Below are 19,095 nucleotides of genomic sequence, written 5' to 3' on the forward strand. Positions count from 1 at the left end.
GTATTTCCTTCCACTGCTATGCGGATGACTGTCAGATCTATGTCCCGCTGAGCAAAAAGGACGCTTTCTCGCTCAGGCCACTTCTGTCCTGTCCGGAGGAAATCAAGTCCTGGATGGCACTGAATTTCTTGAATTTCAATAAAAAGAAAACTGAAGTTATGGTGTTTGGTCCCAGTGGCCCTTATACCTCCCACCCTAGTACAGGGGAAAAGTACAGGCCCCTTAGTGCCTTATCTAAAACAAACAGTCTCTAATTTGGGTTTTAAATTGGACGGTGATTTCGAATTGGACCGGCAAATGGGTGCTGTCGTTAATTGAATCCAGCTTTTTCATTTTAGGCAGCTGGCTAACATAAAGCGTTTCCTTTCTCAACACCACTTAGTAATCCATGCGTTCGTTACATCTCGGCTGGGTTACTGTAATGCACTTTATTTTGGAGTCAGCCAGTCCTCCCTCAAGCGTCTTTTGTTTCCAAATCTTTAAATGGTCTCAGCCCAAGCTGTCTGAGCTCCTCCACCCCTACGAGGGAGGAGGTCACCGTGTAAAATACTTGCATTAACGGTAGTTTGGGGATGTTGTTTTTGAAAATGTGGAATAATGAAACGTAGAAATGTTGTGGATGTGATAGTTCCCTGAGCAGGTTAAAGTTGGAATGTTTTAAATCAGTTGAATGAGACTTGAAGTTGAAATGTTTGGAATCGGTCAAGAAATGTGGAAGGAGGAAGTCAGTATGGAAAATAGCTCTTTATTTGTGAATTGCATTGTGAAAATTTCTGAATTTGGGGAACGCTTGTCAAGATGTCTTTATTGAGGAGAACAATCGGAATGTTTTGAATAGGTCAAGAAATGTGGAAGGAGCAGGTCCCGTCTTAATTTGGCAATTTGACTGTGAACATCTGAGGAATGTTGATGAATGAATAGGTCCTTAATTGTTCTGAATGAGCTGAGCAATTTAAAGTTGGAATGGTTTGCTCAAGAAATGCCAAAGGAGGAGGTCAATACGGAAGATATCTCTTAATTGTTTTTTTTTTTGGGAGGGGGGGGTGTAGAAATGTGGGAATTTGGGGAATGAATGTCCTGAATAAAATAATGTCTTTTAGTGGGATTATTTTCCTGGGAAAATGTGGAATTGTGGTAAAAGAGAGATTTTTCTTCATGTCTTGAAATTTATGGATCGGGATGTTGGAATGGTTTGAATCAGTTGAGAAATGCGGAAGCAGTAGGATGTCAAGTGGCCAAAATAATAATAGCTTTTTTTATTTATTGCTGCAGAATAACACGTGTGTGAATGGTCTTCAGCATTCGCGCAATAATAAGTCACATGACAGTTAATCAATAACAAGATGAAAGGCGCTCGGTATCCGCAACAGATGGTCGCCATTCATTCATTCCAGCCCGCAGACTGCCTTTTGTTTACATTTGGATCAGCACCCAAATCCATTCGCTAACTTTTGCTATCCGCGTGTGTGTGCATGTATTTGTGCGTGCGTGCAGAGGAATGTTTGTGCCAGAATGGCGGCGTCTGTGTGGACAGCAATGGGACGTGTGAATGTCCCGCCTCATACACGGGACTCTACTGCCAGTTCGGTAAGTCTGGACTCGACCCTGTTTATTGTTTATAAGTTGCTTGTTAAACTGAACAGAATGAAACATTTCAATCAAACCATATCATTACGTTAAACAGAAGTCTGTAGCTTCATGCTAACTTACAGTATAATGTAAAACAGTGTTTTTCAAACTTTTTGGAGTCAAGGCACATTTATGTCATTAAAAAAATCCCGCGGCGCACCACCAGCTGAAATTGTGGGGAAAAAAAGCTGATTTTAACAATATAAGTGTTATATTGTTGAAGCATTTTTTAACATTGAAGAATGACGTTATATTATAACATCGTAAATAGGAATTAAATAAACACAAAGAAAAAAGTATTTTATAATGTTTCATATTGATACTTACTCAGTGTGAAACACGGGCCTGTTTGGATAAACATGAGTCACTAATTCGCTTGTCTCTAAACAAAGACAATTAGCTACCTGCTGCTGCTACTGCTACCTGCTGGTATGGAAGAGTACTACAATGCAGTAAAGACATGATTACGCTGCCAGGCGCTAGATCGCACAGGCTCACAAATTAGATAATTTCCCACGGCACACCTGACAATATCTCGCGGCACACACAGTTTGAAAAACACTGATGTGAAACACCCTCGATGGGCTAACGGAAATTAGCCAGCAATGCATACAAACAGTGCATCCTACAAAATCGAATTAACCATTGTACTGACTGTTGAACCAAACCATATCATTTAGCCTAACATTGCTAATAACAATAACGTAATAATGTGAAACACCATAGACCTGCTAACAGAAATTAGCATTGATGTTATGTAGTGAACACCCTCCTTTACTTTAACTTTTTAACTTTAACACACAAGGAGCAGAAACGGAAGATACAACAGGCATATACTGTATTCTCCAAACCAAATGTTCAACCAAATCTTATTAGTTAGTCTAACAAAAGTCAGATAGCTTAATGCTAACATATAATGTGAAACACCAGAGATTGGCTAACAGAAATTATCCTCATGTGTTTTGTGGTTTGTGTTCAGAGGTGACGCAAACACCGTGCAGCAACAATCATCCGTGTCCCGACGGGGGTCCGTGTTTGGAGTACGGGGGTGCGTACTTGTGCACGTGTCAGACCAGCCCCACAGAACTGGACCAGCAGGACTTTTACCCTTATGGTAAGAGCGCTCAGCCTTGGCCATTAAGGTATTTACAAACAGCCTACAAGTAGTAGTGCCCAGTTTTCCTATTAAAGTTATCCTATTAAAAACATAATTAACAGATATTTTTCAGGACAGAGAAGGCAAAATATGAATAATATATAGCAATATACTGTATTATTTACATAATATATGATGTTGTATTTTTTCAATGAAAAAAAATGCTGTAATGAGAATAAATTACATTATTTTTTTCTAAAATAAAGTTATTTTAATAAGTAGTAGTAGTAAGTAAATGTGGATTTCTTCAAGAAAAAAGGCATAACAATAGAAGAAAAATGCATTTTTTTCAAAGAATATTTTTCAAGATTAAAGTAAGAATTTATCGAGGAAAAATGGTGTCATATTAAAAAGTTTGTTTTTTTGTAATCTTTCCACTGTGGTTGCTCAAATAGCCCTTGGCGGGTTTGCGGTTTTAAAAAGCAGACGAGACGGAAGGAACACAGTCAAGTGTCGCTTTGTGTTTTTCAGTACAGCCCCGATCCGTCTGTGACTCGACCCCGTGTCTCAACGGCGGCTACTGCTACGAGCGCGACGGAGGGTACACGTGCCAGTGTGCCCACGGACACTGGGGCAAGCACTGCGAAAAAGGTACCCGCGCCCTTTTGGAGGTTCACACAAGTGGGCTTGATGAACAACACAAGCAGCCGAACTCGTAAATACAAAATGACCAAATGTACCCAACTTGTGGTTGCAGTACGACTCAACACGTGCGCCTCCGGTCCGTGTCGCAACGGGGGCTCGTGCAGGGAGGAGGCGGGCAGCTACAGATGTGTGTGTCCTTACAGGTTCACCGGTAAACACTGTGAAGTGGGTGAGTGGGCCTCACACAGACACACTCGCGCATGCACAAAAATGGATTGAATGCATTTTGGAATGAGGCTTTTTTTTTTTTTTTTTTTTGATGAAAGTTTGCAAAAATGTGTCATTTAGGGAAGCCTGATCCATGCGCGTCCAGTCCTTGTGTGAATGGAGGGACATGCTTCCACTACATTGGGAAGTACAAGTGTGAGTGCACAGACTTGTTCACCGGAAGACACTGTGAGGTCAACACTGCCACCGCCATTCACCGTCACGCAGGTCAGCCATCACAACATGTACTGTACCCGCCCCCACCCAAATATCTTAAAAATAATATACAAGTTATTGTTTTAAAAAAAATTACCAGAAACATTGTTTATATAAAAATCTGGATTTTTTTTTTCGCGTAAAACGCAAAATGATTTTTATAGGATTAAAAAAAAAAAAGTACGGTATTGTCTCACTATTCTAACTTTTTTCCCCAAAAATGAAAAGATTGTTATTCTTGCAATATGCTGATTTTTATTCTTGTCAAAATACATTACTTTTGTAAAATACAAAATCACAATTTTATGATTCTTTTTCACTCCAAAGAATTAGTATTATTCTTGTAAATGTGATTTAAAAAAGAAAAGTTTAATCTTTTTCAGAAGAAACTAATTTGTCAGTGAAAAATACCTCATTATGTTCATAATATTTAAATTATCCAAAAATGAGACTGATATAGAAAATAACATTTTTCATGTTCACTTTTGATTTAAAGGGGTTGTCACTCCCCCAAAATTATTTGCAATATTATGCGTACAGTATAATAATGTGTGCCTTGTTTAAACATGGCATTCTGATCAATATTGTGTTTGTGGAATATAAGTTAAGCAGCAAAATCTACCCGTTTTTAGCCATCTAAGGGGGCAATCATTTTGTCACTTCTGTCAACTGAAAATGACATCACAACTGCTCAGGGCTCAGTTAAAGTTGCTCACCTGTTTTCTGAAGCTGAGCCATGATTTGTCGTTATCTGAGCCCTGAGCAACTGTGATGTCATTTTCAGTGGACAGAAAGTGGCAAAATGGCTGCATCCTGAGATGGACAAAAGCGGGTGGATTTTACTGCTTAACTCATATTAGGCAAAACGTAATATTCATCAGAAAGCTGTGTTTCGACTAGTGGGCTTGCATGGAACATATTCTTGTAAGAAAATTATGGGGGTCTTTAACTCTTGCAATGTAACACTCTGCCCCAAAATAGGACAATATTCTGGTACTATACCACTTTGAATCTGACGCACCAGTGGGAATGGTGCTCCGATGATCCCGGCTGTGTCCGTGTGACGCTAATCTTAGCGTTGGTTGCTGCCCTGTAGCAGCTCGAGTCCATATACAAGTACAAGCAAGTAAAAGCTATTTCAAGTCAAAGCCCAGGACACATGAGCATTGACGGCCAGCTCATTTTAGCCTCAATGTGCCCCTGTTGCCATTGCCATGTCCTGGTGGCCCACCTCACTTTATATATATTTTTATTTAATACAGAGCAGTGATTTAATCTTTAAATCAATGCATTAAAAAAAAAAAAAAAAAAAGAATGGCTCCAAGATCGTCTATCAAAAAGCTCAATGGACGTGGCTGCTATGTAACATTTTATTTCCACTGTTCCATGGTTCTAGTGGGAATGAGCCCCATGAATTCTGCCTAGTGACAAGTGACAATGCAAACATGACCCAGGAAGTAACCTCCAAGCTGGAAATGTTGTTGTTTTTTCACTTTTTGGTTGATTTCTCTATTTTTCTCAACAACAACAAAAAATTGAAATTATGTTTGCTATATTATACTTTTATATTATACTTACGCTTGTAGGATTACGACTTTCCGCCCCCAAAAAACATTTTTTTTACTTGAATAATACACTATAAAACATTTTTTTTTCAACTTTTTTCTTCTAAAAGAATGACATTGTTCTTTTAAGATTACTTTTACAGTACAATTATTTTTGCAATATTATAGGATAATATTGCAATTATAGTATTACACTTGTAATAATATTAAAATATAAAACAATATTAGATAGTATTATATTGTAATATTATGACTACTATTGCTATTACTGTTATTTCACCCTCAAAACCTTTTCTGAACTAATACAGATGTTAAAAAAAAAAAATTATAGCAATTTTTTTCCCCCCCGAAAAAATCAGATGTTACTTTTTTCCTGAAAAAAAAAATTCAAAAAAATATCTGACATTCTTTCTTGCTAACATGCTAACAAACGCGACATGATTGCTGATATCTCAGAGGTGGGTTGCGGGCCGCCGCCGCAGGTGAACCACGCCGAGGTTCAGTTTTCGTCCACCTTGCCGGGATCAGTGGCTGTTTACCTGTGCCAGGCGGGATACGTGGCGGTGCCCAGAGCCACACAGAGCGTCTGCGGCATCCAGGGCGACTGGAGCCAGCCCCCCGTCTGCGAGGGTGCGTCACAACAACACACAAATACGCACTGATAAATCTATTATTCTACATCCTTGAGATCCAGTTTTATCCATGTAGAAGTACACTCACGTTTCTTGGGCAGAATCTATCCTACGATATTTGCATAAAAACTACATTCAACATTATTAACATGAACAACAACAACTATATTGAAGTGATGTTGAGGAATTTCATTTAAACACAAGTGGCGCTTTGCTGCCATCATGAGGCAGCTACGGGCAATTATTAATCTTTTTCAATTACTTTTCGCAGAGCGGTAGCTACCTACAGGGATTTAGCAGGATATCAAAAATATGAAAGAAACGTTCAAACGGATTTTCATACACAAATGATGCTAATATTTAGTTATATCGGTCCTTCAGAACTTAACGAGTGCTCATCTGAGCCTTGCATTAATGGCGGGACGTGTCGCAACCACGGAGAGTCTTACGTGTGCGACTGTGAGCAAGGCTATAGTGGGAAACAGTGTCAGACAGGTGAGTGCTTGGTTATTATTTATTTTAATAAATTAGCAAAAATGTAAAAAAAAGAAAAAAAAAAGAATTGCTTTTATAAGATGTTGAATGTAGAATTTCAAGGGGGGAAAACACTGTTTTAATACATTTTGGAGGCAGGCTCTAATATAATAGAATGTGGAAAAAAATGAAGGCCTGAGAAGTGTGAATACTTTCCGGATCCACGGTTCATATCAGTAAGTGTGTTGTGCTGACCCTGTTTAAACTATAGTTAATGTCCACTCTATTCTATGTAAGACATAAACGAGTGCCTGTCGGAGCCCTGCAAAAATGGAGGAACCTGCGAGAACCGGCCGGGGTCCTACTTTTGTCGCTGCCCAGCCGGCCTCAAAGGTCGCCACTGCCAAACAGGTACACCTAAAACCACACTCTTAACTGCCATTCAAACAACAAGTTAACCACACAAGGTGCAGTTTAGACCAAAAATAACATCTACTTCTCACAGACACAAAAAACATCTTACGTTTACCAAAAAAAAAAAAATTTCACCAAGGAAAAAAAACTCATACTTTCAAGTGGTTGTGCTCATGTTGACTGTATTGTTTATGTTAGAAAATAAGGGCCTCAAACGTGGTTGTCATCACATTGTGTACGTGTTTGAATGTGTGTTTGTGCGTGTGCGTGTGCGCGTGTATGTGTGTGCTTAGAGCAGGACAGCTGCGAGTCCAACCCATGTCTAAACGGCGGCGTGTGTCGTGCCTACAAGAGGACGTACATGTGCACATGCAAGGATGGCTTCTTTGGCGACCAGTGCCAGATGTGTAAGTGGCTTTCACTCCTCCTCCTCCTCCTCTTCTTCAAGTTCAGTCAGTTCACACTTTTTTGAGAGCAGCGTAGTAGCAAGTGTTTGACTGTGTCGCCCTCCAGTGGAGGACCCCTGTGTACTGCATCCCTGCGGGAGCAGGGGCGAGTGCAGAAGCGACAGGAGAGGAAACTACAACTGTGTGTGCAAAGCCGGACACACCGGGAAAGACTGTGAGAAAGGTCTGACATCTGCATTTTATTTTATTTTATTTATGTATTAGTTAAAAGGTTTCATTTTATTTAGCTGTTTTAGCTAGCTCCATCCCTAACCACCTACCTTATCTGCATAAGTATACATAGCTATCTATTCAAGTTTCTCCCAAACTATTTACCTACCTAGCTCCTTACCAAACTAGCTACCTACCTACACTCCTAGCTACCAAAGTAGATATCTACATACCTACAGAGCTCCTTAACTACCTACCCTCCGACCTACCGACCTAATTAACTATCTGCCGACCCACATAGAAATCTACATACCTAGCTAGCAATTTAGTCACATGCCTACCCACACTAACTAACTAACTAACTAACTAGCTAACTAGCTAACTAGTTACTTACCCACTTACTTACATACCTAGTAGCAACCTACCTACTGTACCAAGACAACAACCTACCTACAACATAAATTTACTGTACTCTACATTACTTTACTTCATACCTAGTTAGCTACCTAGCTGGTCACCTTCCTAGCAACCTACCTTCCTCCCAATTTAGCTGCCTACATAGTGTTCCAATTTAACGAATGAACTAACTAATGAACTAACTAACTAACTGCTGACCTACTTAGCTTCCCACATATCAAGCTACCAAATTACAAATTCTAGCTAATTGGCTATCTACCTAGCTCCTTAAATACTTAGCTAGCTGCCTACACACCTAGTTCCCAAATTAGCTAATTATCTACCCACTTAACTAAGAACCTGCCATTGTACCCAGCTATTTACCTACCTTCCTACCTACCAAACTACCTGTGCACAAAACTGTGAAAAGCTATAACCACGGGGGCATCCCCCTGACTATGTTATGACGGCTACCCTTGCTGGGGGTCATATTCTGCCAACTGTTCCCAGATCTGCTGCCCCCCTCGGGCCTGCACGTGCAGCATGTGGAAGAGAGCGAGATGGAACTGCGTTGGGACCAGCCGGAGGCATCCTCTGCCGGGTGGCTGAGTGGCTTCGTGGTGACATACGCGCCGCACGGCCGCGGAGGCGCTCGCAAGGTTGACTTTCTGGACCGGCAGAGCCGGCGGCACGTCCTGCGAAGTCTGGTGCCCGGCCTGCTCTACAACATCTCTACCTACTCCATCAAGCGCAACGCCAACAGCGACCACGTCAGCAGGCCAGCCACCGCTCTCATACGCACCAGTCAGTGACAAACACACTACACACTTTTCTCATAGTTACTACTGAAATGCTCTCACACGCATATCGTCTCCCACATCATACTGAAATATGCTCATGTATTATACTGAAATATACCCTTTAATATACTGAAATACATTAAGTAGTGTGAATAAGAGCGTTTCAGGAGTGTGCATGAAAGCATTTCAGTGCGGTGTTGAGATATAATCCTAAATTGTTCCTGACGACCCCTTATATGATTCAGTGTTACGCTCTCACACATGATACTGAAATGATCTCGCACACATACTACTAAAACGCGCATGATGAAAATATTTTAACTCACATAACATTCTCTCACACATTTTTTTAATCCTCATATACTATTGTTTTCACCCACATACACTACAAACAAATGCTCTCACGAACACTAACATTTTTTTGCTGACACACACTACCCACTACCATAACGCTCTCTCTCATTCTACTGTAAGGCTCTCACAATTCTACCGAAATGCTCTCATCTATACTAAGTACTGAAAGCCTCTCATATAATATATAGATTATTTTATATATTCTACTGAAGTACTCTCATATATTACGTGGTTCAGTTGTGTGTGTGACGGAGTTTCAGTAGTGCTGTGAGAGCTTTTCAAATGTTGTATGAGAGCGTTTCAATAGTATGCCATCTTGAATGATGTCCCGGGCAGCCTCTCATTCTTTCAAATGGTTGTGCTCATGTTGACTGTACTGTTTCTGTTATAAAACGAAGGGCCACGGCGTGTGGAGCATCTTCAGGTGCTGAACGTGTCGTCGTCTGAGGTGTGGCTGAGCTGGAGCCTCAACCTCAAGACGACTCGCCACGCTCCCGTCAGCAGGATTCGAGTCACACTTACGCCCGAGGATGACGGTCAAGCGCACACGGCCCTGCTCAACGCCACCACCAGCGAATGCACCTTCAGGTCAGACCCTGAACCTACAGCCAACCAGTCATTGATCACTACCATCTATTTGAGGACCTACCTAGCAACTTGCCTACATTGCTCCCTGCTTGCCTACAATCTCTGCTATTTTGCTACAAAGCTAACTAGCTAGCTAGCTAGCTACATTCCTACTTTTCAACTACCTAGCTAACTAGCTACGTATCTATAGACATTACCTATTGAAGTTACTTGGCCAATGTGTGTATTTTCTTACCACCAGAGGGTACTGTTGTACAACTCTTCATGTTGTAATGTAACGTTACTAAAATGTTGTTCTCAGTTCTCTACTTCCTGCCCACAAGTACACGATAGACGTGTTGACCCAAAGTGGACTCAGACCCGACGAGTTTCCCTCCACAAGCCACTCGGCAGGACCCTTGCACTTTTGGACAAGTAGGATACTTTTTTTTTTTTTAACCTTTGAACGCCAGCTATCTTAATGCTAGCATGTAATGTGAAAGGTCATAAACGGGCTTACGGAATTTAGCACAGATGTTATGGTAATTATAAACGTTATAAACTCAAACTACTAGTTTAACACATTTGGAGCAGCGACACATACAAACAGAGCATACGACAATACAGGCATATACTGTACTTTAAAAAAATCAATACAATTAAATGTATTCTTCCCCTAAAAAGTTGTCATCTGACATTTTTTTTTCAAGAATAGTTATTCTCTGAGAGAAAATAAAAACTATTTACTCTAGAATAAAGGCATATTTTTTGTGATTTTTCCAGCAAAAAATCTGTATTGTTTTTCAATTTCTTTTTTAAAACGATTGATTTTTTTCCTAAAAAAATTTAAGAATTTATTTTTTCAAGAATAAAGTTTTTCTAGAATAAAGCCATATATTTCAAGAATAAATGTTACATTTTTCTATGAAAAAGTCTCAATAATTTTGTGAAAGAAAGTTATTTTGGGTGAAAAAGAAGTAATCCTACAGGTTTATTTATTCAACAATAAAAAAATCCTGGAGAAGGTTTTTTTCCAAGATACAGGCATATTTTTCTAGAGTAAAAGGTCACATTTTTATAGTTGTATTTTGTGAAGTAAAAAAGGAAGAAAAATGTTGTTAGAAGAGTTTGCATTTTCACCGACTAAATAGAAAAATAGTAATCTTGCATGTTGTATTTCTTCAAGAATACCCACAAATAATAGTTTTTATCCCCCCCCCCAAAAATCTAAATTTGAATTGATATTTTTTTCTTGTTTTTAAAAGAATAAGCATTTACCTTGTTTGGAGAAAAAAAATATTTTCTGAAAAATAGTTTTTTATTTTCAGTAAATAGTATTATTATTATTTTTTTAAATGAAGTTATTTTTTGTCTTGTTGCTTTTAGGGCCCCTCCCCCCGCAGAACCTGTCGCTGGCCCACATCACTGCCAACTCGGCCGCCATCACGTGGACCCGCCACCCGGGACTCGTATCCGACGGCTTTGTGGTGAACGTGACGCGAGGGCTGACCACCAGGAGCCGCTTTCTGCCCGGCGGCCTGCTGGGCTCGTATACGCTGCGAGAGCTGACGCCGGCTCAGCTCTACCGACTCGCCCTTACCTCCGTCAAGAAGGCGGGACAGGAGCAGGTCCACAGCCAGCCTCAGTACCTGGAATTCATCACCTGTGAGTACCACAAGTCAACCCAACCTGGGAATTTTCCACGTTCTTAGGTAGTTTCAGGTGCCCCCTTTTATACTACCTGTAAATTTTCAGACTTTCTTCTGTACGGCACAAATATGGAATAAGGGGACCCAATAATTTTTCACTCTTCGTAGGTAATGTCTTAAGCCCCTTTAACATTGACTGTACAATATCCTACTTTGATATGTTCTGTGTTGAAAACATGCAGATAAATACCAGATTTTTTTATTACGCCTCTGAATCATCTGTTTTTCGATTACCGGTATATTTTACATAGATTATGTAATCTATTAACAGCAACAACAACAACAACAATAACAAAAAAACGCTTTGCTTTTCTTTGCGCACAGCGCCCATGGAGGCCAGGCCCGGAAGAAGAGAACGACCGAACAAGGCAGGACGAAGGACATCGCAGCCTCAGGACCTGGGAGGTGGCGTGGAACCGAGGTACGAAAATAAAAAAGCAAAATGATTGATGGAGCGGTTGTGAAAAAGGTGGGCGGAATAATAATGAAAAACAAAAAATAATTGGACTGACATGGATGTTGTCTGCAGGTACACTGAACTGATTGACAGGAGGGGAAAGATCACAGCCAAGTTCACCCACTTGCCAAGAAAAGCCATTCGACATCGGACCAGTAAGCATAATCGCTGTGTTTTTTTTTTCAAGATACGAGCCATTATTAGGAAGATTTTTTCCTTTGACTTGTGAGCAAAAATTTGAAATACGAGATTTGTATGGTGGCTGTGAATTCAATTCACTTCACAACATGCAGGAATTTGGTAGTTTACAAGCCTTCAAAAAAGAGTCTTCAAGCCATTTACTAACACACCCAGTTGAAGTTACTGTCAAACTAAACTAAAAAAAGACAGTTACACATTGTGTATTTAAAACAACTATTTCTTTTTTTTAATTCATTTTTACCTATGTTGTATTTTGATGTTGACAGTTTTGGCCATTTATGGTAGTCACATTTGAGTTTTTTCCCCCACTTTAGTTTTTCTACATCTGCGTGTTTGTGTGACGTTTGTTTACGTTGAGGAGGCCCCCAAAAATCTCTTGCTTAAGTCATTCCATGTGTGTCTCCAGATTAGGCAAAAGGATCTCTTGTGTTGTTTTTGTTGTTTTTTGACATGTTAAGATGTGTTGTTATGCTTTGGTAATTGAATCATGCTGCTCATGACATCATCAGCTCCTAAAAGGTCACAAGCGTGACTCCACAGTGTGTTACAGGACTCCTCAGTTGAAGTTACTGTAAAACACTCAACTTTTATCATTCTTTTTTTTTTTTTTTTGCGGAAAAAAATAGTAATCGTACAAGTTCATTTTCAAGAATAAAAAGTTTGTTTTTCTGTCAAAAAATTGATTCTCCAAAATATTTTCCAAGAATAGAGTCACATTTTTCTAGAAAGAAAACGCATATTTTCTTTCAAGATTTTTTTCAGTTGTATTTTTCACTAGAAAAGTAATGCCATAATCTGTGCCGTAAAAAAAAATTACATTGTGTGTTTAATATTAAGCTAAACTGACTTTTGTAAATGAAAGCAGTGTGTTGTTTTGAATACAAATTGTGTCATTGTCTTTGTTTTGTTTAGTTTGACAGTGAACTTTAACTAAAAGTCGCATTACACAGCTGGATGCAAATTTTCTTTTTCTTAAGAAGAATTGTTCTGCCAAACTGCTGCTTTGATGTGAAGTGAGTTGAGTTGAAAACTGTATGTTTTTGCTTGGCAGAACCCCAGCCGCCGGTTCGATTGGAGCGGATGGAGGAGACCACAAACAAAATCAGCCTGGCGTTGGAGATTCAAGAGGAGACCACATCCAGGGCAAAACTTGGTAGGTGTGGCGCAGTCGCACTGAATTTTCTTACTAGTGAAGACAAAGCTTTGCTCACTAGTACCGGTACAACCGCTACCAAATTATGTAATACATGCCCATACCGCAATCTGTATGGAGAAGGCTCGTTATATTTTGGGGTCTGCTTTGCTACGTCCAGTATTTGTGCAGGATACAAAATCTTTCATGCCAAATTGGTGTTAAATCAAGTTGGATTTGCTTGAAGACTTGTGGGTCTTAACGTTTCAGATTATCATTTTGTCTTGCGTTTGTTGTGTTGTTTCAGAGTCGGCCCAGGACTGTCTCGGTGTGCCCTGCCTGAATGGCGGCACATGCAGAAATGGCGACGGCAACTCGCACGTCTGCGACTGCACCACTGGGTTCAAAGGCAACCAGTGTGAATTGTGTACGTTTGCCTAGACACCCACACGCGCCTCCACTTCGTTGTAGTGTATAAAGCCCCATTTATTGCCAGGGATAAGTTGTAGACCCACCCTAGATCAAAAACCTTCTAAACTATATCAAATAAACCATATCATTTTTTACCCCTCCTTTATCCTTTCAACATGTTGGTCTAAGGGTATGATTCTAGTTTTGGGTGCAAGAAGTTCAGGTTCAACTCCCAGACAAGCCCCTCTTTAAAACAGTGACGCCAATCAGCTGGTTCCTTCTGATGTGGCTGATATGATCAGTAATGGGGTCATTTTATTTCCTGTGTGGCTCGTTGGTCTAGGGGTATGATTCTCGCTTCGGGTGCGAGAGGTCCCGGGTTCAACTCCCGGACGAGCCCCTTTGTTAAATCAGTCATCGATTTGCTGCTTTTGTTACTTTTTGGCCCTTGTCACATGGGCACCATATGACAAGAAATGGGGTTGTTTTCATTTACTCTGTGGTTTGTTGTTCTGGAGGTATGATTCTCGCTTAGGGTGCCAGCAGTCCAGGTTTCAACTCCCGGACAAGCCCCTCTTTAAAACATTGATGCCCATCAATCTGCTGCTTTTGCAGTTTCTCACCACTTGTCACGTGGACCACCATATGACAAGTAATGGGGTTATTTTTGCTCACTGTGTGGCTCGTTGGTCTTGGGATATAATTCTGGATTGGGTGCGAGAGGTCCCAGGTTCCAGTAGTGTACAAGCACCTCTTCAAAATTATGACACCCATCAATCTGCAGATTTTGGTTCTTGGTCCTTGCCACATGGGCCACTCTCTGACAAGCAATGGCGTATTTGTCACACCTGTGTGGCTCATTGCTCGATTGTATGATTCTCACTAAGGGTAGAGAGGTCCTACCTTCCAGGTCTGGACAAGTCCTTTATAAAAACACTGAGGATGACCAGTCTGTGGCTTTTGAAATACTATGGGCCACCGTATAACAAGTAATGGAGTGTTTCTTTGCTGTTGGACTTGGGGTATGATTTTTGTCCCAGATTTGAACCCAGGACCCATGGCAACCAAAAGCAAGAATCATACACATAGATCACCGAGCCACAAGGCTTTAATGACACCCCTACTTGTCACATGGCAATTAAAACTTCTCGGACTGTGGTACACGGTGGTCAATGTGACAAGTAAATGGTTTCTTTTCTTCACACTGTGGTTTGTTGGTTTATGCGTATGAGTCTATCCTGTGGTCAGAGAGGTCTGTGGTTCAAATCCTATAGGAGCTCTTTCCAGTTTTCTTTGACCATATTGTCCCCCAGAGGATAATTCTTTTCTGCAAGCCCTACATGGACTCCACAAGATTGACATCATCAAAAACAGACAACACTTTAGAAAACGCAACAAACATTACAATGCCATGCTCTACGGCACCTGTTGAGTCTGCTATGACTGTGGGAGTCTTTGCAAAAAGATGCATCCTGCACTTTACTGTTGTCTACCAGCACTTTGGCGTACTTGCTATTTGGCCATGAGTCTTGCTTCAGAAGACAGAAGATTATCAATTTTTTTTTTTTAATTAAAAAGTAGCAATCTCTCGATTCTAAAGTCTTGAGTTTTTTGACAAACAAAATACCACAGTTAAATTGTAATCTTGTAATATTTTGGTAAGATTTAAATGTTTTTTACAAAGTAGTAATCTTACAACAATAAAGTCTGATTTTTTCCTGTCAAAAGTAATATTTTTTTCACCAAACAAAATATCAGACAAAAATTGTATTTATAAATTGTAAATTGTATATATATTATATATAATATATACATATAATATATTATATATTATAATATATATATTAAATTGTATTTAATATAAATGTTGTATTTTTTGAGAAAAAAATATAATTTTACAATAATTAAATCAATACTCAAACAAATTTAGTAAGAGTTTTTAAAATAAAAATGCAGCAATCTTACAAGAATAAAGCTGTATATTTTTGACAAAAAAAAACTTTTTTTATGACAAACAAAATATCTGATATTCATTAAGTTGTCGTTTTTGAGAAAAAGGTAGTAATTTTAGAGGAATTAAGTTGTAATCTTACGAGATTTATATCACATTTTTAAAAATAAAAAAATAGTCATCTTTAAACACTAAAGTATTATTTTCTGGATGGAAAGTCGTACATATGATTGATTAGCAAGTAAACTTTTGGCCTGTTTAGCATAGCACAGCATAGCATATCATTGCATAGGAGTTTATCCCATCTGACTTTAAAGCCTCAGGCAAGGCGCATATAAATGTTTTATTCAAGCAACACCTTGTTTGTGTCACAACAGACGGCGGGGCTCTGAAATAGTTATGATAATTTACTCTAAGCAAGTTAGCATGCGCTCATTTGGCGCTTAGACGCTGCGTTAGCATGAAAACAGTTGCAAAGTGAAAGTACAACAAAAGGACTCGTATGGAGGTAGGAATAAAGTTGGTCAGAGTAAAAATGATTTGTTTGACAGCACCTATCGGCTCGACTACCACTCAGAACCATGAGGGAAAAAAGTATATTGGAAAATAATCATTGTGATGTTTTATTTTTGCGCAGCATGCCAGCGAGTGCCTCACCCATGCACCCGACTCTACTCTGAGACAAAGAGCGTGCCCGTGTGGGAGGGCGACGTCTGCCATTACGTGTAAGTCACCACCTTCATCAAGTTGCATTTCGTTCAGAAACGAGAGCAGTTTTACAGCGGACTACCAGAATAAAAACACCACCAGAATAAAATTGTAATCTTGTTTGAAAAACATTTTTTTCAAGAATAAAAAAAAAAATAGATGCGTTAAATTGCCATTCAGCAACTGTAGGTATGTTGTATGTAAATGAGTAAAAATGGAGAGGTATAAATAGGGATAAAAAGTAACAGCGTCTCTTTTTTTTTTTTTTAATTCATGTATATTTTTTTCAATTGAAAACCCATTTTAAAATTGGGGAAAAAAATAACGAAAGAAGCGGTTATCTTACAAGAGTGAAGTTGTGTTTGTTAAGAGAAAAAATGAAAAAATTACAAGAATAAGCATTTTCGTGAAAAAATATTTAACATTACACAAATAAAAAAAACAAATTCCTCATAGAATTTAAACTTTAATGTTATAATTATGTATTATTATTATTGTATTTATTTATGTGTGTACATATATGTATATATATATTTTGTTTTGCAAAAAATGACTCCTCATAAGTTTATGACTTTATTCTTGTCATGTTATTTCTTTCTAATCCTTGTTCATTTTTTTTCTAATGTTTGTTCCTTTTATTGTTCTTGCAGGTACAAAAGAACATATAAAGTCCAGCAGGACGTTTGCTACCAAGAAGTTTGTGAATCGACGGTGCCAAAGAAAAGTAAGAGTGCGTTCAAATCTGATGTCACAATAATAATAAAATAAAATAAAACCAAGTACTCAATTTCTGTCAATTCATACTCTCCTACAGTAACAGTCAGAAGACCAAGCGGACAACAGTGAAGGTTTGTCTGCTTTGCTTAAATCGCATACTAACAGTACAGTAATCACAAAATGCAGTTGTAAAATCCCCAAATTTGAATGGCTAAAAAGTCATATAAACTTCGGAATTAGACAAACCTTTCGTGGAAAAATATCCGGTCAGACAAGACCCAAAACATCAGCAAATTACTCAAGACTTCACTGTACTTTATGTGAGTTCAATTAAGTGCTGTTTTTTAATAAATTTTTTTTTTTTTACTTATTCCATAAGAAGGAGCAACCAAAACAAAGGGAGAAGTCAATAGCTAACTGTAATGTTAGCCGCTAACAAAAAAAGCTAATCATGGACTTGCTAGCTGGAAAAATAATAGTAAGAGTAAGAAGAATTGTAAAAACTAATTGCGATTTTATAAGAATAAAGTTGTACAGTTTTACCGTCTGTTTTTATTTTTTTCTTTGTCTTGCGAGCAAACAAATCTGACATTCGAGTGATCTTCAGGCACTCCACCTTTAGATGGCGGCAGTGAACTTCACAACAAAGTGTAAAAGTGCAGGTAACTGTTTTGTATTATGACTCCCAGTTGAAGTTCACCGGAAAACTAAACATAGAACAAATAATTATTTGTCGTGTATTTACCCAAACTACATTACTTTGTCTTACAAAACTCCCCTAACTTAATGCTAACACATCATAGGAGGCTAGCATCCATGTTGTAGCCATAACCCTTTAAGCAACAGACACGATGCCGTATACGACACATATATTCTTTATCCTCCGCGATAGATGACTAAGATTACCGCAGTTTACTGAGTTTTTTTCCCCTACATCATTTGTAATCATTAAGGAAGGAACTAAACGTGTAAGTCAAGGTAACAATGTATTTGTGCTTCGTCGCATTTCCTAACGTGTTGTTTTTTTTAAATCCTAGAACATTTGGAGGCCGGCGCAAGAACTATGGAAATGTCCACGTTGGTGTTGATAATGTACTTGAACTAGCTGGTTGCAAGATAAGATAAGACGAGGTTATGCTGGTGTTGTTGATGCCGTGCAATCCTGTCATGACACACTGTAACATTTCAGGCCCCAGAACGTCCGACAATCTCATCGCGAGTCGCAGGAATTCATCTCTCCCTCTCTCTTATGATGGCACAGTGTTTTCTTTGTAACATATCTTGATTTTATTATTATTATTATTATTATTATTATTATTATTATGTTTTAGCAGGCATCGCTGCTCGTTATGCTGTAAATAGTGTTCAAAGGCCAATTTTGTAGGTGAATATTTTAATAATAAAAATGTTAAAATGTCCAGTGTGTTTGTGCCTTTTCTTTCTATAATAATACATTTATTTACAGTAAAACCAGATTTACAAACACAACAATAGCGTCCATAAAAAAAAAAAAAACACCTACCAACAATCATGCTCATATATTGTATAGTAAAGTGCCAACAAATAAAATTGAATTGAAATTGGATTCTTGTACACTCACTTGTTATTATTTTTTATTCACAAAGCATAGTATTTACCATTTTGACGTAAGTTTATAGTTCTGTGAAAGTTTTGGACTTATCTTTTTGGAAAAAAAAAAAACCTGAAGTTGTCTGGTTTTGTAATGAAATCACTTTTTCAATAAAAAAGTTTGATTTTGTTTCTAACCAGCCTCTTTATTTCTTAATTCATATTAAAGTTGTTAAAATAAAAAGTAGTAAACTTAAAAGAATAACATTTTATGTTTGCTAGCCAAAAGCATTTTTGAGAAAGTCGCACTTTTTTAGGCATCAAAGGAGATTTTTTTTTCAGATGTGTATTAATCTTACTGGAATAAAATCATACTTTACCAAACCTACATTTCCAACAGCATAAAGCGACATTTGGACTGAACGGTGCCTTCGGGAACATCGGAATTTGAGTATTCGCCTGCATTTCAACCACATATCAGATTGCCTTATGAATTTTGTGAAAATGTGGCGCTGAAACCACAGTTAATACACTCAAATTCGCAGTATTTTCAAACGTTCCCAATTTG

General features: G+C 38.6%; 1 protein-coding gene and 1 non-coding gene across 6 annotated transcripts in view; both read left to right on the forward strand.

Annotated features, from left to right (window-relative positions):
• Positions 1 to 18,376, forward strand: part of sned1 (sushi, nidogen and EGF-like domains 1) — a 32,464-nt gene extending 14,088 nt beyond the window's left edge. For 2 of the 5 annotated variants that reach the window (XM_086048081.1, XM_086048084.1), the window contains 22 exons: positions 1,495 to 1,587; positions 2,609 to 2,743; positions 3,257 to 3,376; positions 3,483 to 3,599; positions 3,719 to 3,865; positions 5,875 to 6,048; positions 6,432 to 6,545; positions 6,822 to 6,935; positions 7,232 to 7,345; positions 7,452 to 7,568; positions 8,462 to 8,755; positions 9,504 to 9,693; positions 9,995 to 10,107; positions 11,059 to 11,337; positions 11,706 to 11,802; positions 11,911 to 11,993; positions 13,091 to 13,192; positions 13,479 to 13,598; positions 16,171 to 16,258; positions 16,892 to 16,971; positions 17,056 to 17,089; positions 17,996 to 18,376. In XM_086048081.1, the coding sequence (XP_085904207.1) occupies positions 1,495 to 1,587; positions 2,609 to 2,743; positions 3,257 to 3,376; positions 3,483 to 3,599; positions 3,719 to 3,865; positions 5,875 to 6,048; positions 6,432 to 6,545; positions 6,822 to 6,935; positions 7,232 to 7,345; positions 7,452 to 7,568; positions 8,462 to 8,755; positions 9,504 to 9,693; positions 9,995 to 10,107; positions 11,059 to 11,337; positions 11,706 to 11,802; positions 11,911 to 11,993; positions 13,091 to 13,192; positions 13,479 to 13,598; positions 16,171 to 16,258; positions 16,892 to 16,971; positions 17,056 to 17,087 (2,723 nt within the window). In that variant the 3' untranslated portion in view covers positions 17,088 to 17,089; positions 17,996 to 18,376. Of the gene's footprint in view, positions 1 to 1,494; positions 1,588 to 2,608; positions 2,744 to 3,256; positions 3,377 to 3,482; positions 3,600 to 3,718; positions 3,866 to 5,874; positions 6,049 to 6,431; positions 6,546 to 6,821; positions 6,936 to 7,231; positions 7,346 to 7,451; positions 7,569 to 8,461; positions 8,756 to 9,503; positions 9,694 to 9,994; positions 10,108 to 11,058; positions 11,338 to 11,705; positions 11,803 to 11,910; positions 11,994 to 13,090; positions 13,193 to 13,478; positions 13,599 to 16,170; positions 16,259 to 16,891; positions 16,972 to 17,055; positions 17,090 to 17,565; positions 17,621 to 17,995 lie in introns of all 5 variants that reach the window. The other 3 variants (XR_015089077.1, XR_015089078.1, XM_086048083.1) reach the window with 3 other exon arrangements.
• Positions 13,911 to 13,982, forward strand: trnap-cgg (transfer RNA proline (anticodon CGG)). Its single transcript has one exon. It is a non-coding gene; the product is annotated as a tRNA-Pro (tRNA).
• Positions 18,377 to 19,095: the final 719 nt, after the last annotated feature.

This window comes from Filicampus tigris, chromosome 12, assembly GCF_054856515.1.
Source record: "Filicampus tigris isolate MCC_2025a chromosome 12, RoL_Ftig_1.0, whole genome shotgun sequence".
NCBI classification, from domain to species: Eukaryota; Metazoa; Chordata; class Actinopteri; order Syngnathiformes; family Syngnathidae; genus Filicampus; species Filicampus tigris.